Below are 9,808 nucleotides of genomic sequence, written 5' to 3'. Positions count from 1 at the left end.
ATTATTTTATAACCACAAAAACAACCACCTCCACACCTCCGGAGAGAGGGGGGAGCCAAAATATCTTAAATGGCATGTGGGGTTGAATGAGAGCTCGTTCGAAAGGGCTTTCCGAGACGAAAACAACGCGAGGTCTCTACGATTTTTTTTCGTAGAGTTATCATTTGAACATTTCTATTGAGATTTTGCAATAGCGAGGACCCACGGCGACAACAGAAGGAAGATAAAGCTTCACGTGGGCACGCGCCTTTCTGAGTACATGCACTGAAAAAAAATTTATTAAAATCAAAAAAATTATACTTGATTTAAAAAAAGCATTTATTTCAATACTCCTAACCAAATATTTGTTTAAAGGAAATAAATATATTTCATTGATTTAAAAAAATATTCTTTAATTTCGAAAAATTATAAACTTAAAGAAAAAACCTAGCAGTTTAATCTCAAAAAACAAAAATTGAAATTAAAAAAACATTTACTTCAATTAAAAAAAATTTATTAAACTTAAAAAAAGGATGTTTAGAATTTACAAAATGTGCAATTTAAATTAAACAAATATTTTTTAAAAGTAAAAAATTTATTTTTAAAAGTGTTATATTCAAATAAATGATTTATTTAAATATAAATAATCAAATAAATGATATATTTGAATATAACACTTTCAAAAATAAATTTTTGAATTTTAATTGAAAAAAATTAAAGTGTCCGTGTGCGCACAGACACGGTCGCTCGCTTGTGTGCGTCATCCCCTTCCTATGCGACCGTGCTACCAAAGGCCACTCTCGGACAGCACTGGTCATATCGGCTCGCCTCTTATACTAATACGAGATGATTTTTCCTTACGAGAAAGGCTAACGCGCTGTCGCCACGTCGCGGCAGTGAGTGGTACTAGTACTGGTACTGTACTATACTATTCTGAAAATATATGTTCAGGACATTAAAAACAAATAAATAAATACTTTTATTTGAATAAATGATTTATTTTAATTTAAAAAATAGTTTAGTTGCCTTTTACTTATGTTTAAAACAAACAAATATTTATTTAAATACAATTTTTATATTTAAAGAAATTAATTTATTTATGTTAAAGATATCACTTTTCATGTTACGTTTAAAATTTAAAAAATATTTTTTAAATCAAAATACTCATGATGTTAAAAAATTATATTATATATTTAAGAACATATTTTTTTGAATTTGAAAAACGTTTTCTTGAATCTACAAATATTTCTTTAAATTTAGGAAACTAAATTCAAAGAAATATATTTTCTTGATTTAAGTAAATTTTTTTGCAGTGTGTGTACGAGAGTACGTGCGTGCATGTGTGCGTGCGTGTGCGCGTGTGTGCGTGCGTGTGAGCATGCGTGTGCGTGCGTGCGTGCGTGCGTGTGTGCGTGCGTGTATGTGTGCGCGTGTGTGCATGTATGCGTGCGTGTGTGTGTGCGTGTATGTGTGTGCGCGCGTGTGTTCGTGCATGTGTGCGTGCGCGTGTGTGCATGTGTGCATTTGCGTGTGTGCATGTGTGTGTGCGCGCGTGTGTGTGTGTGTGTGTGCGCGCGCGCGCGTGCGTGCGTGCGTGCATGTGTGTGCGTGCATGTGTGTGCGTGCATGTGTGCGCGCGCGCGCGCGTGTGTGTGTGTGTGTGTGTGTGTGTGTGTGCGCGCGCGCTCTCTCCATATCAATCTCCTCCTCCTTCTCTCCTCCCTTCCCCCCTCTCCACTTGTCACCGTCTCCGTCTCACCCTCCTCCTCCTTCCACCTATTCCTCTTTTTCTCATCTTCTCTCTCTTTCTTTCTCTTCTTCTCCTTTCTATCCTTTCCTCACCTGTCCCCTCCCACCTCTCTACTCCCCTCATCATTCTCCTCTCTTTTCCCCTCCTCTCCCCCTCTTTCCTCTCTCCTCCCCTTCCTCCTTTCCACATCCGTCCTTGTCCTCTGCCACTTCTCTTCTCTCTGCTCTTCTCCCCTCTCCTCCTCTTCCTTCCTGTCCTCTTTGTTGTGACACGCACACGCATATGCACACTCACTCACTCACGTACATACATACGCACGCATGCACTCACTCTCGTACACATGCACTCAGGAAGGCGCGTGCCCACGTGAAGCTTTATCTTCCTTCTGTTGTCGCCGTGGGTCCTCGCTATCGCAAAATCTCAATAGAAATGTTCAAATAACTCTGCGAAAAAAAAATTGTAGAGACCTCGGCAACCTCGGGTTGTTTTCGTCTCGGAAAGTACTTCCGAACGAGCCCTCACTTAACCTCACATGCCATTTAAGATTTCTTGGCTCCCCCTCCCTTCGTCCCCCAGAGGTGTGAAGGTGGGTGTTTTTGGTGTTAAATAATAGACTTTGTGATCCTATTATATCCCTATAAAATTCATTCCTATATTTCAAATCATTCAAAAATTATTTAGGTGGCCCAGAACTTTCGGTAGGCACTGTATGTCCAAGAGTAACGGGACGCAGGATAGGTTGAAAAAATACGTTATATGAGAATTCACGTATTAGTTTTAAAAATAATTATTAGGCTACCTCCAACTTGCCCTGGGCCTGAGAATATTAGGCGTTCTAGTTTGTATTTAAGTTATATCTTAAAAAGTCCAACTTTAGTTGTTTATACATACGCGGCCTAGATAAGCGTTCCTTTAGGTATTATGCCGATTATTGCGAGCAATATTATCACAGCCTTAGTGGTCGAGTGGGCTAAGACACCCGTCACGGATTGAGAGCTAGAGGTGCCAGGTTCGAATCCTGGCTGAGGTAATATTTTTTGCAATAAGACATTTAATTTCAGTACGGGGAGGGAGTTATTATATTGAATGCTAAGAAGTATAGCATTGAAAAATAATTATAAAATCATCCTTGCGATTTTATAATACGTGAATTTTCTAATGATAATGATTCCACCTAACTAAAAACACCTGCGTTATTGTATGTCCGAAAGTAACAGCGCGCAGGATAGGTTGGAAAAATACGGTATATGAGAATTCACGTATTAGTTTTAAAAATAATTATTAGTCTACCTCCAATTTGCCCTGAGCCTGAGAGTATTAGGCGTTCTAGTTTGTATTTAAGTTATATCTTAAGAAGCTCCAATTAAAACTTTAGTTGTTTATACATACGCGGCCTAGATAAGCGTTCCTTTAGGTATTATGCCGATTATTGCGAGCAGTATTATCACAGCCTTAGTGGTCGAGTGGGCTAAGACGCCCGTCACGGATTAAGAGCTAGAGGTGCCAGGTTCGAATCCTGGCTGAGGTAATATTTTTCGCAATAAGACATTTAATTTCAGTACGGGGAGGGAGTTATTATATTGAATGCTAAGTATAGCATTGAAAAATAATTATAAAATCGTCCTTGCGATTTTATAATACGTGAATTTTCTGATGATAATGATTCCACCTAACTAAAAACACCTGCGTTATTGTATGTCCGAAAGTAACAGCGCGCAGGATAGGTTGGAAAAATACGGTACATGAGAATTCACGTATTAGTTTTAAAAATATTTATTAGGTTTCCTCCAGCTTGCCCTGGATCTGAGAATATTAAGCGGTCTAGTTTGTATTTAAGTTAGCTATATCTTAAAAATGTCCGACTAAAACTAGTTGTTTATTATATTTGTTATTTATTATAATAAAACCTGATGTTAAACCCTTGACAAAACTAATAAATTTTTTCAATATAAGTTTAAACTTATTTATTGCATTTCTTTTCTTTCAAACCAATTTATTTATATTTATCGAGAAACTACTATGTTCAATTTGAAGTCAAAATAATCACTGAACTTTTTAAAAAAAACTGTCAGCCGGCATAGGCTGACCCCCCTCCCTCTGACCACCCCCTCCCCCTGATCCCCCCTTCCCTCCCCCAAGAACGAGTATAAAAGGACTAGCGCAACGCGAGGGAGCTCAGTATCAGAGTCTCCCAGACCTGATGAAGCAGACTGCAACACCTGCAAAACGTCGGCACCACACTGCAAACGGACGCGGCAACCATCCGGAAGCCATGACGACTAAAGAAGACAACAGCCGCGAAAGCCTGAAAGCCAAGATTACAAGCCTCCACGGAAAGGCAACTCTCGGGTCGCTAAACCTTTTCACAAAACTTAGGAAGTCCTTGCACTTACAACTGTGCTCCTTAGCATTCCTGAAACGGTGCCGCGACCACCAGACGGTACCGAAATTCCTACAAATAAAAAGCCCCTTCCCGCCCTCCAAACAATCCACAGCCATCCTGAAACTAGCGTCGCTGAGACTACTCAGGGAGAGAATCGCGACAACCAAAAAGGGCCTAGCCGAGACTTCCAAAAAACTTCTCGAGCTACATCTATCCCTCTCCGACAAACTAGAACCGGACCTGTGGCAAACCATAGACCGGATCACACACGAGCAAGCCACCCGCTCGGCAGAATTAAGAACCAAAACAAAAAAAGAAAAATTTGCAAAATGAAACCACACACGCAAACAGCAGCTCCTCCCCTGACAGTAAAGAACCTTAGTAGTCAGACCCTTTCACCCGCCGAAACAGCCATCCTTGCCAAAGGACACAACTTTGCAGTCACCCCCTCCAGGATCCCGACAGAAGAGATCATCAGCCAAATAGAAACCGCCATCTTCCATCTCCCACCTGAAGCAGGAAACATCAGACAGCAGTCAGCCCAGATCCTCCGAAAAGCCAAACTTCCCATCCAAAACATTAACAGGGAAGAACGACTAGCGCTTCGAAGCCTAAGACAGAATGACGACATCCTCATCCTACCGGCGGACAAAGGCAACACAACAGTGGTGATGGACAAAAAAGACTACCACAACAAAGTCAACACCTTGCTGTCCGACGCCCAAGTCTACAAAAAACTAAAACGCGATCCAACCACTAGCGTAGAGAAGAAAACCTCCTCCCTGATCAAAAAGGCGAACCTCCCTCCGCTAACCACGAAATACCTGATCCCCAGCGACAGCTCAGCACCCAGACTATATGGCCTCCCGAAGATCCACAAAGAATCAGTCCCCCTACGGCCTATCGTCAGCAACATCGGGGACCCCACCTACCAACTAGCCAGCTACCTCACCAAACCCCTCCAAAAACTTACCAGCCTCAACGACTCCCACATCAGGAACTCAATGGACTTCGTGAACAGAGTAACCAAGATAAAAACCAAGCCCAACGACATCCTGGCAAGCTTCGACGTGGTTTCCCTGTTCACCAACGTCCCAGCCCAAGACACTCTGGACATCATCAGAACATCCAAAGAGATTCCATCCACCCTGTTCCCATTAATAGAACACTGCCTCAACTCCACCTATTTCCGGTTCGAAGGAGAATTCTACGAACAAACCACGGGAGCAGCAATGGGATCCCCGATATCACCCATCATTGCAAACATCTTTATGGAACATTTCGAGAATGAAATCCTGAAGAAGGCCCCACTAAAACCCTCCACATGGTTCCGGTACGTGGACGACACCTTCGTCATCTGGAACCACGGAAGGGAAACTCTACCTCATTTCCTCACTTTCATTAACTCCCAACATCCCAACATCCAATTCACAATGGAGACCGAACAGAATTCCCAAATCCCCTTCCTGGATGTCCTGGTCCGTAGGAACGAAGACGGCACCCTAAGCCACAACGTCTACCGCAAACCAACACACACGGACCGATACCTCCACGCAAACTCCCACCATCACCCCGCCCAAAAGAATTCGGTAATCAGCTCTCTAGTCCACAGAGCACTCTCCATCTCGGAACCAGCCGCCCTGAACGGAGAGCTAAACCACCTTCACCGAACCCTGACCAGGAACGGATACAGCAGCAGAAACATCAACCGTACCATCAAGAAGCTGACCAACAAGGAATCCGGCCAGAACAACAACACGACGCCAGAGACAGAGAAAGAGAAGATTAAGGCAGTAGTACTCCCATACGTCAGAGGCACCACGGACCGCATCAGCAGAATTCTGAACAAACACAACATCAAAGCGATCTTCAAACCTTGCAACAAGCTCTCACAAATGCTCCCTAATCCCAAGGACCGGAGACCCCCTTTGACAGCCCCAGGGGTTTACAAGGTCCCATGCTCCTGCGGCAAAGCGTACATAGGAGAAACCGGGAGGAAGATTAGTACACGAATCAAGGAACACCAGCGATGTACCAAATACGGCCACTTCTCACAATCAGCTCTAGCCGAACACAAGATCGAGACCGGACACGCCATCCAGTTCGACAAAGCCACCATGCTGGCCCCGTCCCAAAGCTATTTCGCACGAAAACACCGCGAAGGCATAGAAATCTTGAAACACCCTGACAATCTGAATCGCGACAAAGGCTATCAGGTGAGCCCGATATGGCACACCGCCCTCCCGGTTTAAAAAAAAACTGTCAGCCGGCATAGGTTGACCCCCTCCCTCTGACCACCCCCTCCCCCTGACCCCCCTTCCCTCCCCCCAAGAACGAGTATAAAAGGACTAGCGCAACGCGAGGGAGCTCAGTATCAGAGTCTCCCAGCCCTGATGAAGCAGACTGCAACGCCTGCGAAACGTCGGCACCACACTGCAAACGGACGCGGCAACCATCCGGAAGCCATGACGACTAAAGAAGACAACAGCCGCGAAAGCCTGAAAGCCAAAATCACTGAACAGTTATTAGCGCAAATCCAAATCAACCATGGAAAATGTTGATTTGAAAATGATGTCGAATTATTTAGAAATTCACGACCGGAACCGATTTTTGCAAATTTAAATCGATTCAGAAATGTCGCGTTAAAAACAAGTGACGTCTTATTTCAAAATTTTTCGATTAAAATTGGTTACCACGGACCAAATTCAATTTGCAAATGTTGTATTGAAAATGACGTTCAAAGCATAAAAGGTAGTTTACCGTTTGGACCAGATTGATTCGGATTCAAGTCAATCCGGAAAAATTGCATTAAAAACGATAGACAATTTAGATAAAAGTTCGTCGATTGGAACCGATTGGCACGGATTCAAGTCAATCCGGAAAAATTGCGTTAAAAACGATAGACAATTCAGACAAAAGTTCGCCGATTGGAACCGATTAGCGCGGATTAAAGTCAATCCGGAAAAATTGCATTAAAAACGATAGACAATTCAGACAAAAGTCCACCGATTGGAACCGATTGGCGCGGATTCAAGTCAATCCGGAAAAGTTGTGTTAAAAACGATTGACAGACTTTGTCAGAAAAACCGATAGAAACCGATTGTTACCGCTTCAATTCTATCTGGAAATACCAGATTGAATCAGATTACGGATTGAATCCGATTGATCTTGCATTTCCGGTGCCCGATTGGCCCGATTGATATCGAATTGAAACCGATTAATTTTTATAGAAATCAATGCGATATCTATCGGTTTGAATCGGGTATTTTTAGCAGGGATATGTCAAGCCCATGGTTATTGGAGGTGGGTGTCCTAATCTAAATAATTACGCATTTTTCAAAATTTTTAATATTTGTGTCTGAAAATTACATATAATTGGTCGACATTGTTTTTTTAATAACTTTTTAACACACAACGTCCGCAGGCTAAAATCTTTTGCTGGTCACTCAGGTGGGTGACCTCTACAATATATGTCAAGTCCAAGGTTATTGGAGGTGGGTGTTGACAGGGATTTAGGCTGTTGAAAGCACTACACACGACTTAGTATACAAGTACTTGTATTACGTGTATAACAAATTAATACGGAAAGCAACTATCGCTTGTCCGCGGATACAGAAGAACACGTGTATCGAGTAGCGCACTGGCGCGGCGAGTGTCGCGAGGCCAAAAGGGGGGAAAGAAGAAGAACATAGGCAAGCTGTATTCAAGAGGGGAAAAACTCAAAAGCTTATGCCTGTGACATACGCGAGCGCCGTGTGCTCTCTTAGACTAATACAACTTAGACCTAAATACAAGAGATCTTTTCGATACTTCTCGCGGGGTTCTAACACTCCCTCTATCGACAAGATCTCTATTAGCAAATAATAGGATTTAGATTTAACATTTGCACACACCTGTTGTGTTTACATTTAGTTAACGATTTGGTAAGTACGTCGGCAATCATCGAATCTGTTTGTAAATAATGAATCACAATTTCCTTCTTATCACTTTACGCTCGCGCGTAAAATGAAAATTAATATCGATATGCTTGCTCCGCTTATGGAACACAGCATTCTTTGACAGTTCAATTGCACTTTGGTTATCGCAGAACACGCTGATTGGGGGTGTTACGTATTTCTCAAAACCCATATGAATCAATAGTCGCTTGAGGTAGATCACTTCGCGTGAAACCTCTGAAAGCGCCGCGTATTCTGCCTCCATTGTCGACAAAGCCACGGATGCTTGCTTTCTTGATTTCCAGCTGATTGGGCTCGTAGTCAATGTTAAGACGTTGCCTGAACACGATTTGCGATCGTCGATGTCTCCTGCCCAGTCCGAATCAGAGTACGCTCTTAGACGTTCCTTATCCTTGGTGTACGTGATTCCGTAATGGGGCGTTGCCTTTAGATAGCGTAACACGCGCTTCGCAATGAGCCAATGATCTCTTCCTGGGTCCGCACAGAACCGACTTAATGTGCTGGCTGCGAACGCTATGTCGGGACGGGTGGCGTTCGCTAGGTAGATCAGTCCGCCGATTAGCTCCCTATAAGGTAGATTCTTCATTTCTTGTCTTTCCTCTTCTGTTGACAGGCTCGCTTCCTTAGTGATTTTCAAGTTTGACTCGATTGGTGTCGATACCGCTTTCGCATGTTCCATGTCGAATTTTTTGATTAAATCTTCAACGTACTTCTTCTGTGAAAGATGTATTCTTCCGGTCGCACCTTCGCGTTGCACGCTTATTCCAAGAATGTTATTTATTTGACCAAGGTCCACCATGAACATTGACTTCAATTTTAATTTGACATTTTCGAGTCTGTCCATCTTCTTTGAAGCCAAAATTAAATCATCCACATAAATGATGATGATGACTCGTTTTTCATCTTTACCAATTACGTAGACACAGGGATCCGCCGATGTGCGTCTACCGCCTATTTCCATGATATAGTTGTCGAGCTTTCTATACCATTCTCGACCTGATTGCTTTAGCCCGTACAACGGTTTGAGCAACTTACAAACCTTTTCTTCGTGCCCACGTTTAATGAACATCTCGGGTTGTTCCATATATATTTCGTCGTTCAATTCTCCTTGTACGTATGCTGAGATCACGTCCATTTGGTGTACGTGCATTTCTTCATTTACAGAGGCGGCGAGTAACGTGCGAATTGTTTCGTACCTCGCTACCTTCGTACCTCTACTACAGGGGCAAAGACTTCCTCGTAGTCTATTCCCCATTCCTGGGTGTTTCCTCGAGCTACTAGTCGTGCCTTGTATTTCTTGATCTCGCTATCTTGAACGGCTTTGGTCTTAAATACCCATCGGTTGGTTAAGACCTTCTTATCGGCTGATCTAGGTACGAGGGTCCATGTTTCGTTCTCTTGTAAGAGTAGTATATGGGAGGACTATGGGGCGACAGACGTGACGTCACAGACTGGCGCCAGGGGCGTGGCCGGGGGGCGTGGTCGGGGGAGGGGTGGGGGAAGCTGAGCTCTGATTGGCTGCTCCCATAGCTGCCCAGCGATTTGATTGGCTGCTCCCATAGCTGCCCGGCGATTTGATTGGCTGCTCCCATAGCTGCCCAGCGGTTTTATTGTCTGGTGGCTTTCGTGGGAGGGGCAACAAAATGGGGTCCCGACAAGATGGCGTGCGGGCCTGGCAAAAAAAAATGGCGCGGGTGTGTGATCGTGGCTGGTAGGGTCGAGATGAGAAGTTTTCCTTTG

The 9,808-nt window shown here is 43.5% G+C and overlaps 1 protein-coding gene across 1 annotated transcript; it reads left to right on the top strand.

Annotated features, from left to right (window-relative positions):
- Positions 1-4,441: 4,441 nt before the first annotated feature.
- LOC105556100 lies at positions 4,442-7,312 on the top strand. Its single transcript, XM_012003174.1, has 2 exons — positions 4,442-6,275; positions 7,194-7,312. Exons 1-2 carry the CDS (start codon positions 4,442-4,444, stop codon positions 7,310-7,312), a joined length of 1,953 nt encoding a protein of 650 aa, XP_011858564.1.
- The last annotated feature ends 2,496 nt before the right edge of the window (positions 7,313-9,808 follow it).

This window comes from Vollenhovia emeryi, unplaced genomic scaffold, assembly GCF_000949405.1.
Source record: "Vollenhovia emeryi isolate VEMERY1.0 unplaced genomic scaffold, V.emery_V1.0 DF940340.1, whole genome shotgun sequence".
In the NCBI taxonomy this organism is placed as follows: Eukaryota; Metazoa; Arthropoda; class Insecta; order Hymenoptera; family Formicidae; genus Vollenhovia; species Vollenhovia emeryi.
Note: the sequence above shows the minus strand (reverse complement) of the source record. Positions and strands in the feature narration are given on the sequence as shown.